Below are 24,189 nucleotides of genomic sequence, written 5' to 3' on the forward strand. Positions count from 1 at the left end.
TGGCAAATCTTCCATTATGCATCAGACCTTTTTTGTTCCTGAAAAAGAGAAAAACAATAATGTGCGGCTTACAGAAAAGCCAGAACACTATTGAGGAGTGACTCACAGTTATCTGCTGTGATGGAACAGATAAAATATTATTTCTCCAGAGTGGAATGGTTCAGATTCAAAATATGGTTCCTGAAATGAGCAGAATCCGGCTCGGCTCACTGAATCACAGAGCGCTCCAATTTGGGTGTGCTGATTCGTTCCGTTTGGGGTTTGGGTGGGTGGGAGGATGGGTCCAAAGCCAATAATGAATTATGCTATCCTTGTATTTTAAGTCTTGTTGCCGGTGTTTCTCTATACTTTAAGATTCGTTTTAAAGCGATGGTTCTCTCCTTTTTGTTCCCAAACCTGAAATTAAGACCCCAGCCCCATCAGGGGCAACCCAAGGGCCAGGAAAATATGCACCTATTGAGGCAAGGCCTTCTTCCTTGCAGGCTTAATTCAGGGGGTGGGCTTTTCAGGGGAGGGCCTCTGGGGGGATATACCAAAGCACCTGGTGGGTTGCATTGTTGTTGATTTATGCATTATCCTCTCTGGGCTGAAAGGCAGAGTACAAAACATTGTGTTAAGGACCAACAGTGCTATGTATGACAATGTTTTTATGTTGCTCGGGGCAACCAGGTATGTGAGTCCACGATGCTGCATCTGGGGGAACATCATCCAAAAAGGAAGATAGCAAATTGGCCATAAAAAGCACCCTTAGGCACCCGGCCTCAGAACGGCCGATCCCTCCCCTCCCAAAGGGTGGATGGAGCAAGAAGGCCACTAATGAAACCATCTGCCTGCAGAGCCCCTCCCTGGCCAGGCAGAGGCTCCACCCCCACCTGCCACGGCCAGCTGAGCTTTCCCCTGCCTTTCCAGCTGCCCTGGCCCCTGCCCTATTTGGGGGTGGTGGCAGAGGTTCCTGCAGCCTGAGGCAAGCGTGGCAGCAGGACCAGGCTGTGGTTTGGGACTGACCGAATCTTTGGGTGGGCAGATGCCTGCCGAAGCTGCTTTTTGCTTGCTTGCCTGCGAGTCTTGTTTCTCTTGGACCTCAGTCCTTCCCTAGTCTGGCCTATGAAACTCCTGCCTGGTTTACGGAGGATGGGATCCCGAGTGCTGTGCAGCTGAAGAGGGTCAACTGAAGCTGGATTATCCATGACTCGAAGCCTACAGAGTAACAACGCCTGCAAGAAAACAATATTTACTCCTTACAGGCAGATTGGAAGTATTTCAGAGGTGTTTCTGCATTAATCTTTTCTTGTTTGGCTGTGTAAGGTTGGCTATTATTTATTTATTATTATTATTATTATTATTATATACACAACAATGTGAAATCACCAGCTGCTGGTTCTTTAGCTGGTGTTGGCCCGCATTCTTGCTGAATTCTTCCCCAAACCCTAGGATGTCGACATTTGGTGTAGTGTATGTGTGGATCCAAACAGGGTGTTTGCGATGGGCAGATGGAAATGTTGTCAATGCCCAGATTTTCTAAGTGCTGTCCAAAATGTTTCTGTGTGGCACTCCGTGTGCCAATAATCACCAGGAACACTACAGCTGGTTTATGCCATAATCATTCAATTTCAGTTTTTAGATCTTGATACTCTGTGATCTCCTGGAATTCTTTGTCTTCTATCCACGACTTCCTGTTTTCAATTGCAGTTAAATCTGGTGTGTTATGAGCAAGCCTTTATCCATTTGCATTTGCAGTATTTTAATCTGCCCCTTCCCAACTTCCTTTTCAACTCATATGTTCTCACCAATTGTTTATTACTGGCATATGTGATAACCTAGCAATGAACAATGAATTGTTTAGGTGGCTGTGTGATGTTTATTATCTCTGTGATTTTCTTGCATGAGCTGAATCTACTGTTTCTTCTGCATTTTTGCACAATCTGCACATTTTAATATTATTTTTGCGGTTGGTCACGCAGTCAGCCAGATGTTCAGACTGAATTTGGTATTTTTGTCCACCTATTGAGTCCCTCCAAGTATTTGAGATAGGCAGATGTGGTTGTTTGATGGTCTTAAAAGAACAATTGCAGAATGTAAGCTGTTCCAAATGAAACTGCATCTATAAAGTGTATTTATTATTTATTGTGCATTTATTGCTACAGCTGCTGGGCTACTCCATTGCCAAAGATACATAAACTTCGCTACAATTACCAATGCACGTAATGTGCTAGTATTCACGGGTAGCATGATCTCCCTTCTCCCCAGACGCCTTTTGGTGAAGAGCCCCGTTTCTGTGGTTCTCCCAAAAATGTAGTAAGGGGGTGGGATACAGGATGTCTTGGCAGGGAAAAACGAGGAGAAGCCGAGAGCTTGTAGGCCAGGACCCTTGTGTGTGCCATTGGGGCCTGTTTTGGGGATCCTGGAAGATGGTGAAGATTGTTCCTGCTTGCAACTTGAAGATTGTTCATTCTGCCCTCCAAACAGGACAGCACAGAGGGATGAGTCCCTGCCAGGAGGCCTCGGATCACCAGCATCTCCCAACTTCTTCCACAAATAAGTTTCAGGTGAGAAGCCTCACTGGAGCCTCTTGGACACAGAACTTCCCAAGCAGCAATGGGGGAGCCTCAAGAAGGGCATTGGGGGTAAATGAGCTGCCACAGGCACCCTAAGGAATCCATTTAGATTTCAGCTTTCCTAAAATTTAAAACATGGTAGCTGAGCTGAGGCTGGCTTTGTCTTTTATAACATCACCAGCCAAGCTAGTTGTAAGGTGGGCGAGACATGGAGAATGCAAATTGATGGTCGGAAGGAAGGGATCAGGCCCTGAGAGGCCAAGTAACATCAGAAGCCCCCTTTGACTGGTTATACTCAAGAGCAGGTTAGCTTAAGGTTCAACCTCCGAGGCGAGCCTGGTGCTGGACCGGCCCACTTCCCCGCTACATCTTACCAGTGCTAAGTGCGGGACTGGAGCCCCTCCCTGGCAGCAGGATCTCCTGCTTGCAGCTTCGGGGAGGGGGCTTGCTGAGGGGGGGGCAAACGTTGCTTGGAAGGGGAACTTCGGAGACACTCTACTGCCTTGTTTCCGCCAGAGAAATGCCAAAGCAAGAGCTGGAAAGTGGGGGAGGGGTGGCACAGTCTTCCGCAGGGGTTTCGGGCAGGGGCTGATGGGCTTTGGGGCGCCCAGGGGCGGGGACGGAGGGAAGCGCGAGTACCGGACGGTCCAGACTGGGGAGACGCCAAGGCGGCGGCCGGGCACCACCTTTGCCTTGGAGCTGCGCTGCGTTGCCCGGGAAGGGCGGCGCCTGCCCTAACTGCGCCTTCGCCCAGGTTGTTAGCTCGGCCGTCGAGAGGGGCGCGCGGGGGTCGCCCGGAGCGGTCCAAGAGAGCTCGGAGCCGCCAACGCTCCTCCGGCACCGCTCCGCCTCCCCAGCGTGCGCGGTCGAGGCGAAGCAGCGGCGGAACAGGGGCTCCTGGAGCGCGAAGCGGCGTCTCCCCCCGCGGCGCCGGAACCCTCGGCCACCCCGCGAAGGAGCGGATGGACGGGCTCCAGAGCGTCGGCGAAGGCGCGCAGCTGCATCTGGTGAGACCGCAGGGGCTGCGCGGAAGGCAGCGCGTGGCGGGGTCCAGGCGGGCGAAAGCGGGCTGCGCCCCAAGCCTGGCACCGGCCCCGAGCGGGCAGAGGCTCCCTGCCCCCAGGGCTGCCCGGACCGCCAAGGGGTTGCGGCCGCCGCGCTCAACGGAGAGTCCCCGGCGCAGCCAGGCTGGCAAGAGCCCGACGCTCCGGCCGGCTGCAGAAGCGGTGAGTCCGGCTTGGGCGACGGGGAACAGGGGGCGGCTTCCCTCCCTCTCCCGCCCGGAACTTTCAGGCGGCGGCCGGAGGGCGCCCCGCGCTCCCCTCTCCCCGAAGGGCCGGGCTAGGGAACAGGCTGGGCGGCGGGCGCAGCGGCGCCGGGGACTGGGCTCCTCGCCTCGATCGAAGGGGCGGCTCCGGGCGGGCGAGGACGGCGGGCGTCAGCGCCCATCCGAGGCCAGTGGCTGCGCGGTGGGCTGGCAACACCGGGATCGGGTTCCGGCAATGCAGGTCGCGGACAGGGATCCATCGACCCTTGGGCTCCTGCGTTGGCCAAAGGCAGCACATCGGGGTCTCCCTACAGCCCAAGACTGAAGCCCCCTCCCCGCATGTGAGGATGCCCAGGGCAGCCTGTGGTGCAGCGGCCACCCCGTCTTCCTGGCCGCCGGGAGGGAGGGAGGGAGGGGTGCGTCTCAAAGGAGCCGAAAGGCCGGGCTCTCCAGAAGCCGCCCAGGGGATCCCGGGGATCTGGTCCCCCCCCCCGGAAGTTGTCAGGATGTTATTTGGTTGTGTGGAAGGATTCTTCCCAGGGAAAAGAGGCTCCTGTGGGAATGGCGCTCTCTGAGATGGAGAGGCTGGCATTTCTACCATGGGCCCAGTTGGGCCAGTGCAGGAGCAGCAAGGGCAGAGGCACTCACTGGGCAGAGAGAGCTTGGCTTGAACCTTTTGCAGGTGGGGGGGGGGCTTTGTGTTGGCTGAGCCCAACCGCTTCGCTTGGGATAAGTTGTCATACTTTGTAAATATCAAGCCTGGGTTAATTCAGTGGTCACAGCTGGTGTGTGGTGGGAAGTCAGCCCCAAGGTCAGTTCCTAAGGAGCTTTCCTGCACCCTTCCTTGGAGACCCTTAGCCTGTCTTGGTTGATTAAAATGCCACATGTGGGGCTGGGCTACTTTGGCAGCAGAGCACACGCATGATCACGAATGTGCTGGTGGGTGATTTGATGACGTCACTTTGTGGGACTCAGCAAGAGACCCCCCACCCCAGCCGGTTCCTTCCCTAATGTGTGGAACAGGGTCCACAATTCCCAGGAAGGCCAGAGGGAGGGAGGGAGGGAGGGAGGGAGGGAGGGGCGTGTGGAGAAGACAGTTGTCCTCCCAGAGCCACTGACAAGGTCAGGCACCAATCAGAGGAAGAGCCCCCTGCCCTTCTACCCAGGGGACCCCCTCCCCTTCCTGGACCTCTTGCTGTGTCCTCCAAAGGCCTCTTGTCAAAGAGATCTCCAAGCAGTCCAGGCCGCCTCTTGCAGTCCTCCAGGGAAGGAGCCGGGATTGTGCACAAGGCTCTCCTCTTCCTCCGGTCAGAATGGGCCAAGCAGCAATCAGGCAGAGGAGAGTGGAGGCCAACTGAGTTAGGGTTGTGGTAGAGTCCACTGGGGGCTGCTCCTGGTGGGCTCTGGGCCTTGGCTTCTGGTCTCCCGGCCAAGCCCTGGGCATTACCAGCTGCCAGGTTTGTCCCACCTGAGCAGTGGGGCTCCCTGCCATGTATCCGCCCCCCTCAGCAGCCGCGTCCTGTTTCGAGAGCACCTGGGCCTCCCTCTTGTGCTTAGGTTATCTGGAGACAGGAGAGAAAAGGGAGCAGGGAGAGGAAGGCAGTGGCTCTTCAGCCTTTCCAAGGAGGGGGGGCTGGGAGACTCTCCTCCCCCAAGAAGGGCTGCCTGTCCGCCCTGGGAAAAACCTCCTGACTAGCTACTGACCAGCAGCACATCCAGGTATGTGCATTGGCCGTGGCATCAAAGTCTTTGGGTTTTGCCAATCCTGTGAGGTGCAGAAATGTCAGGATTCTGGCTGCGTTTGGTTGGATGGAAGGATTCTTGCCAGGAAAAAGAATTTTCCAAGTTCTGGCAGGTTAAATGAAAATGCGGCCAGGTGGAACCGAGGATGGCAAAAGGGCAGATCCCAGAATGTTTTTGCAGGAGAGCGGCTGAAGGTTAGCAGGATCTGACACTCTGCCTTTTCCGGCACGATCTGGGCTCTTGGTTAGCCAAACCAGCTTCTTTAGGCAGCTCCTTGCCCAGGTGCCCAGCAGGATGCAGTCCCTGGGCCAGCCCCCAAAGGGCAGTTGTGTGTTGAGGGTGATTGTGAGGTCTTGGGCTGCCCCTTCATTCCTCTGTGTTTCTTCTGGTACCCGCAGGCCACCCTCCTCCTGGCCAGGACAGCCCTTCCACGAAGGAGCAGGGAGGCTCCGTGGGAAGGTGCTTCCTCTCCAGAGGCAGCGCACCTGGGCATCTCAGCGTGGTAGGCCCCTCTTCTGCTGGTTCTGCCGAGGGGGAAGCCTCGCCACCCAGGAAGCTTGCAGGCAAGAGCAGCTTCTGCTGTTGGGGAAGTGAAAGGGAGGGGGGGTCCCTCCTTTCCCTGTCTTCACTTCTTTGGAGGCCAGAAGATCGGGGGTCCCCACCCCCAGACCCAATTTCTAGAGGAGCCGGGCACAGTTGCACCCAGGTGCCAACAGCAACGGAGCTGAGTGGGAGCAACATCAGGGAAAGGAAGAAGAACCACCGCTGTTTAATTTGCTCTGAGAAAACCTCTTAATTAGCCTCGTTTGGCAGCTCCCCAGCAGGCACCAGCGCAGACCGAGGAAACAGGCATTTGGCACTTGGGAATGCTCTGAGCCGCCAGCCACTGAGCGTCATCGGGCTCCGCTGCTACCAGCCCCACCGCTCGCTCGGTGGACTCGGGTCGGGCCTCAGTCGCCTGCCGTGCAGCCAGCTCTCCCCAGGCGCCAGCCCTGCTCCCAGCCAGAATGAACGAAATCCTGGACCCGGCGGCCAACCTGGGGGTCGTCTCGGCCACCACCTGCGTCTCCAAGGTGGAGCTCCGCATCTGCTGCAAGCACCTCCTCGACCGGGACACCCTCAACAAGTCGGACCCCTGCGTCGTCCTCCTCATGCAGTCCCAAGGACAATGGGTGGAGGTAGGTGGGGAGCGGCTGCAGGGAGAGTGGAAGGGAGGCAGGGGGTGGCTTGAGACAGGTCCAGAGGAGAGCAAGCTGGGCAGGACCATCAAGGGGCTCTCTGTCCATCTGGGCTCACCCGTCTTCCCTCTGTCCTTTCAAGCAGCTTCCCAGCTCAGGGTCCTTCCAATCTGCCGGATGGACGGAAGTTCTCATCCCCCATAACAGCCAAGTCGTTCCAGGCTGCTCAAAGGCTGTGCCCGACCTTTTAGCGGGTTAGGAAGGTCTGCTCCAGCCTCCCCCCCCCCATTTCTCTCCACAAATGAGGGACAGGTGTGTTGCAATTCCATTGAGCACCCTGGGTGAAGGTCTCTGTCCTTGCAGGTCACTGGAGATGGTTGCCCTGCCTTTTAGGCACGCCTGCGGGAGACTTTCTAAAACCCAAGCCTCTTCTAGGGATCAGCTGAGATCTTTCTAGCCGCCTGTTTTTCAGGGCCAGCAAAAGGACTTGGTTGCCTTTCCCTTGCCTTTTGGGTTGGGGTCTCTTTGGGCTTGTGTGTGAGGATGCTGGTTGGTTTCTTCCTTTAAAGGAAGACCAGAGAACTGGGGTCCGTAGGACTGAAGAGATCTCGGGGGGGTTGGGGGTTGGTATCCTGTTAATGGACTAAGCCGGCTAAACGGAGGGAGCTTTGTCACTTGACTGGCTGCTCTGAGAGTTTTGCCTCCCTCCCTGAAGGGGGGTTGGCTCCCCTCTTGGGGTCCCCGGGACGGATGAGCTGCCAAGGCCTGGTTGCCGTTTAATAGGTTGGTGTGCCAAAGCTGAAGCCTGAAAGGGGTGTAGATGCAGAGGTGGCTCCCTCTGGCCGAGCAGGAGCTCCCGGGGCTCTCCAGCTGCCTGTTCCTTGGTTGCTCCAATCACACTGGAGGCCAGTTCTGCCCTGAGACCCAGAGCTAGGCTGCATGCAACGCTGTCGAGTCTGCTTGGCCCTGCAAGGCCCCAAAGAAGCCTCCCCAGGTGAAATGCCCCGAAGCAATGCAGCAAGGCTGAGGCTGATGCCTCGGCCTGGCTCCATCTCTGCACTTACGAGAGGAGAGAAACTCTGGTCTCTGCTGCTGCTGCTGGCTGTGCCCTGGATGGAGCTGGCCCTCCAACCCCCTCGCTAAAGCCCCTTCCCAAAGGCTCGGGACTCCTGCATGGAGCCCCGCTTCCTGCATCAGAGACTTGGGGGGAGGCCGAGGTTCTTACCAGAAGCTCCGAGTCCCCATTGCTTCCCTTTGTTTCCGGCATGAGCCTCCCGTGCTCCCCTTCTGCCTGGGCCTTGACCATCACCTGCAGGGGGCCAAACCCAGCCATTGAGCCAGGGCATCCTCCTCCCCCAGTCCCCAGTGGGGCTGGATTTGCCTGGAAAATCTACTCAAAGGGGGTGGGGGGACCCGTGCTCTGGCCCCAGCTTTGGGCTCCCTGGCCTTGGGGCCCTTTGGCAGGAAGAACATTCCCTGCTTGTAAGATCTCTATCCACGTCCAGCTCATCAAGTCAAAACAGATCATCCAAGAACTGAGCCTGGAAAGGAGGCTTAGCTGTCATCAGATACCACTCACCTCCTACTTCAAAGAGCCACACCAGAGACACCTCGGGCATTGCAGAGGGCACCAAATGCCTCGCAACCTGTGGGGGCAGGGGGCATTTCTTCCTCGTCTGAATGTGAGGGGGGGGTTTCCTAATGACATTAAAATTTGCAGACGGAAACTCCCTGCTGCACTAAAGCACCTTCCCATCAGATGTCCAAGCAAGAGCCGGTATTGCTGTAAATAATTTTTTTTGGGGGGGGCGAATCAAGCTGCAAATTCCAGTCAGCAGGAATTGACAGAGGCCCATTCACAGCACAAAGTGGTCTGATCCAGCCACCGGGTACTTGCCCTCCCCCTGCTGCCTTGGCACTGCTCCCAAGCCATGGCAGTCACCCCTTAAATCAGGGCACGGGTAGGCAACCCTCCCTGTCCCATTGGCCTTGTTGCTCCACCCTGTCCGGAGCCCCCCTTCTTCCATCCGTGTGGCAGCAGCAGGAGGACTCTGCCAGGCCTGCCCCCGTCTGCCCACAATTCTCCTCTCGCTTTCTGGCACGTGGCTCCCTTGCCAGCCTTGGGGGTTAATTGCCTGCAGCTTCAAACACTCCTGAGATGTGAATGTGTCCTTCGCCCTCTGCTTCAGGCTCCCAGACAACAGGGACTGGCAACCTAGGCTACGCTGGGCGGTCCAGGAGACAAGCCAAAAGGCCTCCCCCCGCCCCACCTGGGCCTGATGAGGGCCTTTCTGTGGGGCGGAAGGAGCCTGGCTCCCCACCTGAAGGGTCCGGCAGAGGCCATTTAGGCAGGGCCTTTCGCTCTCGGGGGCAGTGGGGAGCGCACAGCCAGCAACGGCGCTTGTGGCACCCATGAAGTGTAAAAGGGGGCATTTTGCAGGGGCTGAGCAGGGCCAGTCTACAATGTCAGCCCCCTGCCTTGGGGCACAGATCCCGCTGCCTTCCCTTGGGGGAGCAGTGAGCCCCGTTGCTTGGATGCAGGGAACCCAAAAGCAATCTGCTTTTTGTGACTGCTCCGGCACTGAAGCTGAAGCCCAGAGAGGAAACCTGCCTGCGTCACCTGAGAAGTTGGCAGAAGCACCAACAGGTGATGCACACAAGGTCTCCCTTTGCAGGGATGGGGTGAAAAGTAGGCTGATGTAGGCAAATGGCTGAAACAGCCAAAATGGCTGCCTGAACGTTAATGTCCTCCCTCTCGTTGTTTGGCTGTTAGCTGCAAGGCCCCGGGTGAGCCTTGAGGCTGTTGAGCTTCTGGAAGCTTCTGGAAGGGCTGCTCCCCTCCCCCAAAGTCCCATGCTCCTCTCGAGATCGGGCTCTGGAGTCCTCTGCCTCCCACTCCCCCGTTCAGCAGTTGCTGCTCAGGCCTCCGATTTAGTTCCATTTCTGCTCCCTCCTATGGGTTTTTTTTAACCCTCTTTGGATCACCTGTCCAGAGCTGGATCCCAAAGCACCGAGCCCTCCTGCGCCCAGGCTGAGCCTCACAGAGGAGCCCGGATTTCTGGCATTCAGCACCCCAGGAAGGAGGAAGGGAAAGAGCCTCCCTTGCCTGCCCTTAGGCCTTCAGAGGAAGGTCTCCACAACAGACGGCCGTATTTCTTTAGCACTGCCAATCTTGGTGAGCAGCTCATCCCTGAATCCAAGGTCCCAACGGATCCTGGGGCCCTTGAGTAGATACAACATGCAGCCATTTAACTGGCAGCGAGGCTCTGCGTGGTCCTTCTCCTTCATCCAGCCAGCTCTCCTCTGAAGCAAGCGCTGATTGCCTGTTGCTTTATTCGGAAGCCCCAGTGAAGCCGAGAGGAAGTGGAGGAAGAGAGCCGGTTGGGCATTCAAAAGCCAGGACAGGCAGCTGGCCTTCAAAGGAGCCACTGGGGAGGGGGGAGCAGCACCTCCCTTGGCCCAGCTCTCCCCCTCCAGCTGCAGACCCCGGGGCCTCCGGAGAAGCCCTGCTGCAGGCAACCAAGATATTTGGGGGGGGGCTGGTTCCAAGCTGGGGGGACCGTTTAAGCCATCCTGCCCAGGGGCCGATCTAGGTTGCCTCGCAGGTGGATCAGTCAGCTTAAGATTTGTCCGCTTTGTGAAAGGGATGGAGAAAAAGGCTCGGAGCCTGGAGCAAAAAATCAATATTGAAATATTGCTCTATTTTCAGGGGAGGCAGCTGTCTTTGCCGATGTTAACAGCCACGGAAAATCACTTTGGCTGATGTCCCAAAGGGCTGCGTGGCCTGACATTGATAAAGTTACCATTTCATGCTAGGCATTATTTAGAAATCACGAGAACCCAGAGCGACGGGGCAATAGGTCCGCCATGCTCCATGAGCCGCACCTCGGTGCCTGTGGCTGTCTTGCAGATGGGAAATAGTTGTGGCCTTGTCCAGCTGCTGGGGAGGGGAGGGGCTCCCTGGGCAGCCAAATCTTTGGTCTCGTCACCTGCGAACATCTGTCCAGAGCCCAGAGCTGCTCTTTGTGAGAGGGGCAGTCACACACATTTGATTAATCAATTAATCAATCAGTCATCTCAGAGGCTCAGCCCAAGCAAGGGGGCTTCCTGCCTGCCGTACCCCTGCCCACAACAATCCCAGCACAGGGCATGGTCCTTCCAATGCCCTGTGTTCCTTGAAATCATGCCACACAGGCTCCTCTGCCCCCACCCCCCCAAATCTGGGCTTCGATCCACCCACTGAAGGCTTCCCAAGGGAGCTGCCTGTCCCTTCCGGATCGCTGTTTGCTGCATCCAACATATGGGTCATGATGAGATGAATTAAACCTCCGCTGAAGATGAGCTGCATGGCTTACTTTGAGAAGATTATCTCTGACAGTGGATCTAATTAACAAACCTCTCACTCCTTGGGAAGAAGATATTTGGGGAGGGGCAAAGAAAGGGGCTTTGGGGGAAATCAATGACATTCCCTCCCACTTTGCTTGGCACACCAAAGCCCAAGCTGACCAGGAGAGGCAAATGGACATCTCTGCTTGGCATGGCCCATCTTGTGGCCTGGCGCAGATAAAGAGTGAGGGTACCACTGGGGGGGAGGCATGGGTAAATGTGTGCGCTTGAAAACCACCCCTCCCACCAGGAAATGGCTGTCCTTAGCCTGGAGAGAACTTTTGCCTTGGCCCAAGGAAGCTGCCCAGATCCAGAGGGAGAAGCAGAAGGAAAGAGCCAAGAAATCTCTTGTCTGTCTTAACCTACTACAGGCTTTTAGCAGCAAAAGGCTCCTTGGCCTCCAGCATCCTAACAATTAACACATTTCCTTCAGCCAAAATCTTCCTGGTGCTGGGTACCTCCTGCCAGGGACGATTGGCCTGTATTTAAGATGCAGCTGGACTCTTCGCAGCATCTGTATTTCTCCTCTTCTGACAGTGATAAGGCATCGATAATTTCCCAGGACCAGTTAGGGATGAATGAGCTCACCTGGGTGCTGGTGAGAGGGAGCTGGCATTCCCTCCCATACAGAAGATGGGCAGGAAATAGAAAAGCAGGCAGGTCCAGGCGCTGAAACTTCATAAAGTTATATCAGACACATAATCTGATTTCCTTTCTGAAAAGCAGCTTGACTGATGATTTGCTTGGTGAGAACAAAGTCAGCACCAACTCAGACGCTTGATTCTAGGAAGCCAAAATGGCCTTGGGCAGAAGCTGCCACCTGAGCCAGGAGCTATGTGGGCCCTCCGAAGGCAGCTTCTCCCCTGAAGAGCCGGCAAAAGGGGAGGCAAAGGGCCATGGCACTGCAGGAGCTGGAGGGCACCCAGTTGCTGCCCCTAACAGACCTTGCAGATCCCTGGCCCACAGCACAGCTGGAGGCTCCTTCGGCTGCAGGTCCAGGAGAGACTCGCCTGTCCTCCAGTGGTCACCTTCCACAAGAAAGGCCCAATCCTGCCCCAGCGGCTCTTGGATAAGCAGGCTTGGTGGAGCCTCTGGAGAGAGGAAGGGGCGGCCTGGGGAGCCCGGTGGCCAGGCGCCTACCTGCTCGTTTTCAGCCACCCTCCCCATCCCGCCAAGTCCCGGGGGTGTGGATAGATGAGCGAGAGCAGCAGCCTCTGCTGAGCAGTTCTGCCAGCCCCACCCTTGTCCCCTCCCCCCGCCCAGACTCCCTTCGAAGCTGGGATCGGTGCCCGGAAGGCTCTCATTAGCGTCTCCGTTGCATCCAGCTCGCCGGACGGCTCTGTTCCCCGAAAGTTTAGGAAAAGTTTTCCTTCTTTCCCAGCCGAGGCGCAGGATGGCCGAGCCCGTTTTCGGAAGGGAGAGCAAGGGAGACGCGCTGAGGGCGCGTCCGAAGAAGCCAGAGCCAAAGCGGGGGTGGGGGCCAGAGGCGCCGCGCTCCAGCCAAATTGACTTGGGAAGGGCGCGTGCTCCGCGCCGGCTTCTTCGGCTTCTCATCAGGTGCAGCCGAGGCGCCTTCGTGGGGCTGCGTGGGAGCCCCGCACTCCGCGTGTTTTTCCCTCCAGAGCATCACCGCGGCAGCCAAGCGGCCAGGCAGCGAGGAAGCGGGGGGGGGGTCTCTATGTTGTACCTCCCTCTGCCAGGCTGAGCCTTCTGGGCTTGGTGCTCCTGGGTGACGCGGCCTCTCTGTGCCTGCAGGTGGAGAGGTCCGAGGTCATCCGGAGCAACCTGAACCCCGTCTTCGCCAAGGTCTTCACGGTAGACTACTACTTTGAGGAAGTGCAGAAGCTGCGCTTCGAAGTCTACGACATCCATGGGCACGGCGGCCTGGGCACCCATGATGATGACTTCCTGGGGGGCATGGAATGCACGGTGGGGCAGGTAAGGCGGGGGGAGGGGAAGGGAGATGGCAGGGGCCGGGCTCTGGGCGCCAAGGCCTCGACGGTCAGGTGCAGCAGGTGGGGGGGGGGCTAATCTGCAAAGGAGCCCCTCGGAAGAGGCCGCCCCGCCGTACAGCCCGCTGCGCCTCGAGGAGGGCAAAACTCTGGTCTCGCTCCCGGCAGAGGGGCGTCCCTGGCAGGCATCGGATTGGCCGGCAGGAGAGACCCCGGCGGCTGCAGACTCTGCCCCCACCGCGAGGCTCAGGGTGCCCCTTTCTCCGACGGGTAGGGGGCCAGGCTCGGAGCAGGCACTGCGGAGAAAGGCTCCCCTCGGTGGGCCCAGCCCCGCCTCCCCAAGAAGGGTCCCGTCCACCCACCTTTCTCCTTCTCCTTGCAGATCGTGGCCCAGAAGCGGGTGAGCAAGCCGCTCTTTCTCAAGTACGGGAAATCCGCCGGCAAGTCCACCATCACCGTGAGTGCCCCCCCACCTTCCCCCCCCCCCCGTGGAAGGTTGGAAGCGGAGGCTGGGGTGACCCCCTGACCCACAGGCCGGGCCTCTGAAGGGGCCTCTCTCGACCCTCTTGACAGGTGACCTCGGAGGAGATTTTTGGAGACAACGGCTTTGTGGAGCTCTTCTTTCGGGCAAAGAAGCTGGATGACAAGGTGTGGGGAGGGGGCTGGCTCTTCTCCCTTGCGGGAAATCAGCCTGGGAAGGGGAGGGTCAGAGTGGCCACACTGGGCCTGAGAGGGGCAAGCAAGGGCAGAAAGGAATGGCCATGCTGCCATTCAGACAGGCGATGGGGGATAAATTGGCCTGGACAGGTGAGTGCCAGTACAGCCCCCACCACCCATCCCACCACCAGGGTCCCCCCTCCCCAGGAGAAGGAAGGACCCAGTTTGAGGAGGAGACGGAAGCAGCTGCTGAGCCCTCTGTCTCCCACCATCTGCTCAGGAGCTGCAGGGAAGGTGCAGGTGGAGCAGCAGTTTTTATTAGGAATGAAAAACTGACATCATGAGCAAACATCTAGCAAATGGGCTCTGTTTGCCCGTGTGTGTGTGTGTGTGTGTGTGTGTGTGTGTGTGCCTGTAATCAGAGCCATCCGTGCAAATTCGTCATCTTACGTGACAGAGATAAATCAGGCTGGCATCAAAGCTGTGAAATTGAATATGAATGCCTTTTTTAAAAAATGAAAAAGGATATTTAAAAGTTGAACAGATGGAGCCGGAAGCGAAGAGGAAGGAATGCTGGAGAACGTGCTGGATGGGGTCTGCCTGTCGGTGGGGAAGGGGCTTCTGCCGTGGGGTTCACTCTTCTCTGCCAGCCAGCCTGCAAGGCAAAGCCCCCCCCCCCTGTTTCCTCCCAGGGCCTGGGGTTTAGGGGACCCCTCTCCCACTCACCCCCTTCCTTTTCCCAACCATCCAATGAAGTGGGGAGTGGTCTTCAGATGCCGAATGAAGAACAGATGGGATTGAGGAAAACTCCCCAGGTTTGGCCAGCCCACCCCCCAGCCCTGCAACAGGCCTTCGTGCCAATCAAACGCAGGTCAAACAAAGGCTCCGTCACACAAGGAGATGACTTGGGTGGGCCTTGGAATAAGTTGCATCCTGTCTGTTTGCACCCCCCAAGACCCCGGGAGCCTAGAAAGAGCAGGAGAAGAGCCGCCCCTTGATAAGAGGTTAACCCTCTCTCCCCTAGGATCTTTTCAGTAAATCAGATCCCTTTCTGGAGATCTACCGGATCAATGATGATGGAAGTGAGCAGCTGGTACACCGGACTGAGGTAAGAGCTCCCTCCTAGGGTCCAAAGGATGCATTCCCAATACCCTCGGTCAGAGAGGAGAGAAGTTACTTTTCATCATAAGCTTCTGGTCCTCATGGGGAAAGAAGGGAGGTACTGGGTCCTTCACGCCAAGAGACCCGCTCCAGCTCACTGCAGCAATTCCCACCCCAGCCGTGGCCCTTGGGGCTCCTGCCCCCTCACTCCTCCCTGCCCCTTCAGGTCAGCCAGCAGGGTTCAAGGAGCAGAGGGGAGATGCAACTGTTGAGGCCTGACCCTGTGCTTGTCCTTCGCAGTTTGTCAAGAACAACCTGAGCCCCATCTGGGAACCCTTCAAGGTCTCCCTGAACTCTCTCTGCAGCTGTGAAGAGAAGCGGAAGCTGAGGGTGAGGGGTTTTTTGGGGGGGGTGAAGGGCCACCCGCTGATGCCCTAAGCCAACCCCAGCCGCTCGGTCTGCCACTTCTGCAGCGCCCCAGCAGGCGAGGAGGGAGGCTTGCCGAGTGGGGGTCTTTGGGATGCGGCCTCTCGTAGCCCACTTCTGAGGCCAGCCATGCATTGGAGCCCCCAAGATGCCAGGCCGGCACCCTCTGGCCCTGGGGGAGGGGGTGGGGTGAGGAGGCTGGGACCCTGGGCAGGCCAGGGGTCCTGAAGGGCCGTCTCCCGCCTGCAGTGTGTGGTCTTTGACTACGACTCCCGAGGGAAACACGACTTCATCGGAGAGTTTTTCACCACTTTCGAAGAGATGCAGAAAGCCACAGGGGGCAACAAGGTTGGTGCGCAGGGAGGAAGCCAAGCACACCCCCACCCTCGGGGAGCTCCACAGCTGGGGAGGGGGCTTCCTGGAGAGAAAGCAGCCACCCACGGGGACTGGATGGGGCTGGTCAGTAGGAATAAAGAGAGAACCCTTTCACCCCTCCCCCCCATCAGATCCAGTGGGACTGCATGAACCCCAAGTACAAACTGAAGAAGCGGAACTACCGGAATTCGGGCGTGGTCATTCTCCTGGACCTGAAGGTAAGTGGCCAGTCCATGGGCCGGCCCCTTGTCATCAGTGGGGGGCGCGTGGGGGCTGAGCAGGGGGGAATCTAGGGAGCAGAGGGGTGAGTGATGGGTCTGCTATGAATACTGGTAACCCAAACAGGCTCTTGCCCCCCCCCATTCCCATCTGTGGGCTGCAGCAGACCCGGCCCCTCCTTGCAATTCTGCCCACTGGGCTGCAGAGCTGTTGCCCTGTGTTGGGCACAGAGCTGGGCTGGCAGGAAGCAGCTTTCATCCCCTCTGCTTCTGGCTGATGCCCGGATTCTCTGGAAGATCCACAGGGTTTACTCCTTCCTGGATTACATCATGGGCGGCTGCCAGATCCACTTCACGGTGAGTAGCTGCGCCCAGAGCAGGCCAAGGGCCTCCGGAGCCAGAGCCAGGCAGGGGCACCTCTTTGGGTCTGGGGGCTTGTTTATGAGTTCCTCCTTTCCCTGCATAGAGATGGGCATCCCGTTGGTCCTTACCCTGGCAAGGGAGAGGCTAAGCCTCTGGGGAGGGGCCCAGGGCTTTGGAAAAGTGAGCTTTATCTTGGCCCTCCAGGCGGGCTGGGCCCCCACCAGCCTCTTGGTCACCTCAGCTTCTGGCCATGGCGGTTGGAGCGCCCTGTTGGCAGCTGGCACAGATTTCTCTCTTTCAAAACAAGAAGCAGGCGGCAGATTGCGTTTTGAAAGAGCATCTCCTTCCTGGAGGGAGTCAGTTCCAGAACATGGCAAGGAACAGATTGCTGGCTCCGGGCCCGCTTTGCTCGCGAGGGCATGCGCCGGGCAGCATCCCAGGAACGAGAGCCTCTCACACGCAGGCGGTGGGCGCATGGGCGGTGGGTGAGTGAAGAGGGAGGGAGAGAGACGGCAGCGATTCCTGCTTCACTCCGACTTCAGGGCTGAGGGGTGAAAATGGCCTCTGCTGGATTATTCCTGTTAGTTGATGTCAGTTTCTCTTCCCCAACCCAATTGGGGCAGGAACCGATCTGAGGAAGTTCTCCTCTGCCTCTTTCCAGATGTTATGCCTCTCAAGGGGGGGGGGGCTTTATGTGCCCCCTCATCTCAGAGGCTGTGGCAAGTGATGGGGAAGCCAGAGTCTGCCCCCGCCCCTTGATTTAGCCCCAAAGCTAGGGAGAGCCACCTGCTGACTCCCTGGCCCCTCGGCCCCTCTCCCCACCCCCAGGTGGCCATTGACTTCACAGCCTCCAACGGGGACCCCCGAAACAGCTGCTCCCTGCACTACATCAACCCTTACCAACCCAACGAATACCTGAAGGCCCTGGTGGCCGTGGGGGAGATTTGCCAGGACTACGACAGGTGAGATTGGGGGAAGGGCAGGGAGGCTCTGAGGGACTTTGCTCTCAGGGGGGAGGCTCCCTCTGACCCCCACCCTGGCCAGTTAGCGTGTTCTTCCCCATGGGGATGAGCAGCCACTTTGGAGGCACCTCCCCCTCCCCCATGGCAAGATCATTGGGGAAAGCCAAGAGGGGTCTTGGGTGAGGGGCTCCCACGCCCTTTGCAGGCAGAGTGACCGCTTTCTGCCTCTCCACAGCGACAAGAAATTCTCCGCCCTGGGCTTTGGAGCAAGGATCCCCCCCAACTACGAAGTAAGTCAAGGGACATGCACGAAAGGAGAGGAGGGGCGGGGCAGAGGCATCCTGGCCCCACTGGAGAGGAGCTTGGGCATTGTTCCTGGGGAAGGCTGGGCCCCCAGTGGGTGAGCTGCCATCCCATCATCCCAGGGGCCTCTTTCTCCCCGTCCCCCGGCATTTGCCTTTATAAGGACACCAAGACTTTTAGGGCGTCTTTCGGAGGTCTTGAAGGGGCTGCTCAGCCTTAGGGTCCCAAAGGGGTTTCTCAGATGCTTTGCTGCCATGAACGTAGCACTTGGCTGGCCAGCCCTTCTGGGCGTTGGCGTGCCCATCGAGCAGCAGTGAAGCAGGGCAAATCAGCACTTGTGCGTCTCTGCATCCAGCCCCAGCCACCTGCCACCGCCCGGACCTCCCTCCACCTTCTCTTGCCAGCCGGCTGAGTGGTAGGATCCCCCCGGCCCTTTGATAGCTCTGAGCCCTCCAGGACACCAGAGCAGCTGCCACGGCTTCCATCCACCAAGCATTGCCAACAGGGCAGCCTCTGAAAGAGCGGCTGGAGGAGGCTCCACAATTAACCTTCCTTCCCTCCTTCCTTCCCTCCCTTCCTCCCTCCCTTCCTTCCTCCTTCCCTCCCTTCCTCCCTCCCTTCCTTCCTCCTTCCCTCCCTTCCTCCCTCCCTTCCTTCCCTCCCTTCCTTCCTCCTTCCCTCCCTTCCTTCCTCCCTCCCTCCCTTCCTCCCTCCCTCCTTCCTTCCCTCCCTCCCTCCCTCCTTCCCTCCCTTCCTCCTTCCCTCCCTCCCTCCCTCAGGTCTCCCATGATTTTGCCATTAACTTCAGTGCTGAGGACGATGAGTGTGAAGGTGAGGACACAGGTGGCTTCTGCTCCTTCTGCCTTTCTGGGTGGGGCTTTCCCGGGTGCTTCTCCTGCTTTTGCCAAAAGGCCGCCGGGACTGGTAGCTGGGGGAGCACGTCTCCTCTCCAGCCCCAAGGAGGGGCGTTTGCAGAAGGGCCTCCAATCTGGGGGCTTTTGGGGGAGCAGGAAGGTTTTTCCTCTGCTCTCGGCTTAAGTTCAAACTTTCTCTTCACTTGGAAAGAGGCCCCCTGCCCCCCCCCTGTGCTGCCCAGAAAGGCCCGCTGAATCTCCCCCCTCCTCCCTAGGCATCCAGGGGGTGGTGGAGTCTTACCAGAGTTGCTTGCCCAAGATCCAGCTCTATGGCCCAACCAACGTGGCCCCCATCATCTCCAAAGTGGCCAAAGTAGCCGCCAACGAAGAAAAGACCCAGGAAGCTTCCGTGAGTGTGTGGGAACCAGCAGAAACATTCTGGGTGACTGTTGGGGGCTGCGTCTCCTCTGACCTCGGGGTCCCCACATTTGCTGGAGTTTAAGCTCTGTTGCCAAACTTCCAACCAGCAAGCTCTCCCTCCGCTGGGTCGAAAAGTAGGTCCCAGGCAGGCAGGGTTGTGGCGGTGGGTGGGTGGGTGGGCTCCTTGCCTCCTTACGTGGAAACATTGGACGAACCAGGAAGGTTTAAGAAAACTGAGGGCTCCCTGGGCTCCCTCGCTTTCTTCCAGATGTTTCATGACCCAAACTGGGTAACAGAACTGATGAGGTTCCCTAGTTGGGTCGTGAAACGTCTGCAAGGAAACGAAGGAGATTTGAGAGTTTCAACCCTCAGCCACAGAGACTCTCCTTGATTGGTTTGAGCAAATGTTTCCCCCTGTTATTGACATGTGCCAAGTGGGCGAGGACCCGGGCAAGACTTCTCATCCTGCTCCTGACAGCTCTTGGCACGCTCACTAAGTGGCTGAAAGCTTTGCTGCCAGTCTTATCAATTAATGGCGGCAACTGATGGGTCCGTCCGCACAGCCCGGGGGGTGAGTGGGTGGCGGGAGGGAGGGAGGCTGGCTGGGCTCCCAGCAGAGCAGAGAAGGAAGGCCAGGGAGCCCGAGGGGGGAGCAGAAGGAGCTCTGTGGAGGAGGCAAATCCACTTCAGCCTCCTTGGACCTGTCCGTCACTGTTGGCCTTTTGAATCAGCTAAATTGGATTAAGGAAAGCAAATGGAATTATAAAACAAAAACAGAACCCATGAATTACCTGATCCACATGGTGGCATTTAATAAGACGGTTGGCTTTCAATTCCCAAACTGACTTCAGATGGGAGTGAATTGCTCTGCCATGGAATCCCTGGAGGGAGACTTTCGGGAGAACCTCCAGCCACCCAGACTCTGGGCCCTGCTGCGGGTCAGGGGTTGTTCAGAAACCCCTTGGGCCTTTGCAGAGCCCCCGTGGAAGGCAGCATAGCTCCAGAGTTAGGCCCACTACCCGGGGTAAAATCCAGCAGGTACTGACAGGTTCTGGAGAACCGGTAGTGGAAATTTTGAGTAGTTCGGAGAACCGGCAAATGCCACCTCCGACTGGCCTCAGAATGGGGAGGAAATGGAGATTTTGCAGTATCCGTCCCCTGCCACGCCCACCAAGCCACGCCCACCAAGCCACGCCCACAGAACCAATAGTAAAAAAAAAATTGCATTTCACCACTGCCCACTCCGGCTGGTGCCAACTGGGGCTGTCCCTCTGTAGCCCTTGACACATGCCCAGGAACCCTGCAGCCCTTGCCCGAGAATACCCAGAGAGAGGGGCATTCCTCTGCCCTCTCTGGCAGTTCACCCCTCACCCCTCATTCTTTTGGAGGAGGAAGCGCTGGGGGGAGGGGTGTCTTGGGGGGCGGCTCTCCTCATCATTCCAGGTGGCCTCCCAAATTCCAGAATGAGGGAGGGGCCGCTGCCCCTTCTATGTGCCAATCAGGTCGGTTGGGGGCCATTGGCTGCGAGGCTCATCAAAGGGGAAGAATTGGGGGGAGTTTTGTCCCCCACGAGGTTCCTTCAGTCTCCCTCCTGCTCATTTCCCGCCCCTCCCCCTCCCCTCCCCCTCTCCCACAGCAATACTTCATCCTGCTGATCCTGACCGACGGGGTGGTGACCGACATGGCGGACACGCGGGAAGCCATCGTCCGGGCCTCCTATTTGCCCATGTCCATCATCATTGTGGGGGTGGGCAATGCTGACTTCACCGACATGCAGATCCTGGACGGGGACGATGGGATCCTTCGCTCCCCCAAAGGAGAGCCGGTCATGCGGGATATCGTGCAGTTCGTCCCTTTCCGAGACTTCAAGAATGTAAGTCCCCCCCCCTCAGGCAAGACGCCCCCCCCGCCCATCTGGCTGCTCCTCCCTGATTCTGCAGCCATGGGCACCTCCAGCGTGAAGAAAGGTTGCCTTGGACCCCCTGGGTTGCCCCAGGGACCCCCTTGGGAACAGTTAGTTTCGCCAGGCCTCTCCTGGCCTTCCCTCTCTCTCTTCCCTTCTCTCCTGATGCTGCCAGGACCCGGACTCCAGCCTCCCCCTCCCCCCAGGGCTACCCTTCCCCGGGGACCCCTTGATGATGCCCTAGCTGAATGGCATCCAGACAGCCTGGAAGGGCTCTGCCCGCCCAAAGGATCTGGAAAACCCGGGGTCTCCAAACTGCTCTCCAGAGGTTTCCCAGCTGCTGCTCACCCTTGGGGAAAGGAGCGTCCTTGCGCCTCAGATGTGCACCTTAGGGGCCTTTATGTGTCCTCGGATGGCCCCGCGGGGGTTTTCCTTGGGCATCTTTTCCTGCGTTCACTGGCAGTTGAAATCTCTTGCCTTCTTCCAGTCCTTTTGCTGAGCAAAGCTGCTAGAATGAACACCAGGCACTGCAGCTGACCTCTCGGCCTCCTTTGTCTTCCAGGCTTCACCTACCGCCCTGGCCAAGTGTGTGCTGGCGGAGGTGCCCAAGCAGGTGGTGGAATATTACAGCTCCAAGGCCTTGCCCCCCCGTGGCCCCAAAGGGAGCGCCCCCGGCTATGCCTTGAACTCACCGCAGTGACCCCCCAGTGACCCCACCTGCTGACCTGCGTCTGTCTCCCCTCCTTGTGCTCGTCCTCCAGAAAGCAAGACCCACCGAGAGCGTCTCTGTCCACCGCCAGAGCAGGAGGCCTTCTGCCCCCTCCCCCCCAGCTGTTTGGGCACCAGGAGAGCGAAGTTGTGCAAGAGGCCAGCAAGTCCAGGAAGGGCCCTGAGGTGGGGCAGGGCGAGTGGGGGCAGAGAGTGGGCAGCTGGGCAGCAGGCGCTCCACGTTAGGCAATGCCAAAGGGCTGCAGGATTGCAAAGGAAAGAGAGAGGAAGGCCGAGAGGGGAAGTGGGCACCCTTTCCCCCTCATCATTGGCATTCAGATACATCCAGAGGGGCCAAGGAAGCTCCTCTTTGGCCTCCCTTTGGCCTCCCTCAGGCAGGGGATAAACTTCCATATGTTTTATAGCAAAAAAAAAACCTTTGAAACTGCTCAAGGGAACAGCAGTGCCCCTTCTCTCTGCAACGGAGCATCTTGGAAACGGGGGAGTAAATAGACTAGGGGCATTCTTGGCAGGGGGGCAGAAAACAGAGGCACCCCGAGAGGCTGAACTTCACAAGGTGGGTGGGGAAGGCCCCCAGGATGAGTCCTGAGCTGCCTTCCACAGAGGAGCTCGGGACCATCTCTGGAGGGTCCCAGCGCTTGGGAATGGAACCACAGCACTGGCAGCCCTTCCCCCACCAGCCCCTTGGCAGAGTGGGGTGCAACAGAGAGACCCTTGCCTCCCCTAGCCCCCCCTCCCTCCTTGTGCAGAGAGGGCTCCGATGGTGACGAGGCCGCCTCTTGGCTTGGCACAGGGGCACAGCCTGGTCAAAGGACCCGGTCCGTGTTGCAAAGGTCTATTTCACAGCCGCCTCCTGTGCATGAAGCGGTTTGGGTCTGGGGGCCCTTTCCCCCCCATGTGCTCCGTGGTTGTCTTTTGCTGTGATGTGTCATTTGCTGATGGTTGCATGAGAAATCCTAAATGTAGCCAGAAAGATGGCCAAATAAAAGAGATAAAAAAGAGATCCTGATCCCTGTTGTCCTTTGGGGGGGGGAGTAAAACCGACCCCTGTAAACATCTTGAAACAATCACGAATTGCAAACTCCAGCCAGGATTAAACAGAACCTGTTTTGTCTGAAGTGGTGTAGGGTTTCCTGCCTAGGCAGGGGGTTGGACTAGAAGACCTCCAAGGTCCCTCCCAACTCTGCTATTCTTCTGAGAAGCCATTTCTGACTGGAGGCCAGCCTGCCGCATGAGCTGTGGCACCACTTGGTTTATGTCATGATTGTGGGGTCAAAATGGGCACTTTGGTCCTTCGTGACCAACTCTGAAGTGACAAACCGCCTGCATGGAAAGAGCTAGACTTCAGGCGGCTTCTCTACGGGCGTTTTGCGGAATTTAAGAACTGGCAAAAAGCAGGGAGGTTTTAGGTGGCCAGTCCACATGCCAGCCCCACTCAGACAAGCAGACACCTGCAGGGTGATGCCCAGTGGTGGGTTGGGGCTGAACGCCCCCCTACCCTCCATCCGGAGGCGTCTCTTCTTGCAGCCGTGACTTCCTAAACCTCCTCTTTAAAAACCTCTCCCCAGCTTTTGCACTGTTCAAAGGCACTGCATGCCCACTGTCTGGCTGAAGTGTCTGCTTTGGAGAATTGAGGCCAATTAGCCCAAAGTGTATGCCGGTTGGGGCTGCCGGCAGAGCTTCGCCTCCAAAAACTCAGCGCCAAAGGAAGCCAGAAGGCAACAAAGCGGGACACGGTGGCACTTCCAATCTGGAGCAGGGAAAGCCGGATCTGCCCCTCAGGGGCAGCGATTCAAGGGCTGCCGGCCACGGCTGGAGCACCACTTCATTGTCTTGGTTAAACGTATTGCAAGGACCAATTTGGTGTTGTGGGGAAGGAAGCAGGCTAGGAAGCAGGTGACCCTGAGTTCTTGGGCATCTGCCTGACCTCAAGCCAGTCCCTCTCTCTTAGCCCCAGGAAGAAGCCAATGACAAATCACTTCTGCTAAATCTTGCCAAGAAAACTGCAGGGATGAATCCAGGCAGCCCCTGAGAATCAGGCCTGACTGAATAGAAGTGGTGGTGGGGGGATCTTATTGCAACAAGAAACAACCAAGAGGCCTGTGGCACCATACCAGGTAAGACAACATTTTCCACATAGGCGATCCTAAAAGGCCTTGGGGTTGTAAGCGAGGTTGAAAAAGGCTGAGTGGCGGGAAGCGGAGAGAGCCCCGGGGGCCACCGTTCCTTCTGCAGTCCTAGTAAAAACACCCCAGCTTTGCTCTACTAATTTACACACGCAATGTGATCAGAACTCCATTATTGTCATCCAGACCATTGGCGACAAAAAGAGCTGCTACATAAATTAAAATCCGATGGCTTTACGTAACGGTTCTCTTTGAACTTCTTTCTTTCCAGAATAGCAGCCATAGCTGCCTTTTGAGGATGAAGAGTTCCTGCTGCCACATTCAGGAGAGAAGGCTAAATTAACGGGGGGGGGCTGGAGGAGGAAGGGGAGGGAGCTCCATCCAAGGGGTTCTCTCGTGCAGCTAATCAGGCGGAGAAGAGAGCTTCCAAATGTGTTTCGGAAAGATTTTGCAATCCAGCCTCTCTCTCTCGCCTTCCACCAGTGCTGGGGCCTGCTCTGAGCAGTGCCTTCAGCAGGGGGCCTTCCCATTTCCATCTCCTGTCTAGCCTCAATGGGAGCCATGTCAGCCGGCAAATGGTGCACAGATTTCCTTGTACGTTTCTGCTTCTGATCACAGCCGCCCCGAGACGCTGCCCAGGAGCTCTGCGAGAAGGGATTCCAATGCAGTCA

General features: G+C 57.6%; 1 protein-coding gene across 6 annotated transcripts; it reads left to right on the forward strand.

Moving 5' to 3' along the window:
• The first annotated feature begins 1,286 nt into the window (after positions 1-1,286).
• Positions 1,287-24,189, forward strand: CPNE7 (copine 7). 6 transcript variants are annotated; one of them, XM_081963271.1, is made up of 17 exons: positions 1,287-1,305; positions 2,467-2,546; positions 5,964-6,743; positions 12,885-13,067; positions 13,464-13,538; positions 13,655-13,729; positions 14,763-14,846; positions 15,140-15,229; positions 15,515-15,613; positions 15,772-15,858; positions 16,156-16,215; positions 17,050-17,183; positions 17,419-17,473; positions 18,266-18,317; positions 18,616-18,749; positions 20,397-20,633; positions 21,226-22,393. In XM_081963271.1, exons 3-17 carry the CDS (start codon positions 6,573-6,575, stop codon positions 21,361-21,363), a joined length of 1,674 nt encoding a protein of 557 aa, XP_081819397.1. In that variant the 5' UTR covers positions 1,287-1,305; positions 2,467-2,546; positions 5,964-6,572; the 3' UTR covers positions 21,364-22,393. The 6 variants fall into 6 exon arrangements, 5 of the variants coding, with proteins under 5 accessions (XP_081819397.1, XP_081819395.1, XP_081819399.1 ...); XR_014176239.1 differs by lacking the exons at positions 1,287-1,305; positions 2,467-2,546; positions 21,226-22,393 and adding exons at positions 3,375-3,562; positions 23,344-23,509; positions 24,137-24,189; XM_081963269.1 differs by lacking the exons at positions 1,287-1,305; positions 2,467-2,546 and adding an exon at positions 3,375-3,562.

Source organism: Natrix helvetica (genome assembly GCF_964273705.1).
Source record: "Natrix helvetica genome assembly, chromosome: 10".
Lineage (NCBI taxonomy): Eukaryota > Metazoa > Chordata > Lepidosauria > Squamata > Natricidae > Natrix > Natrix helvetica.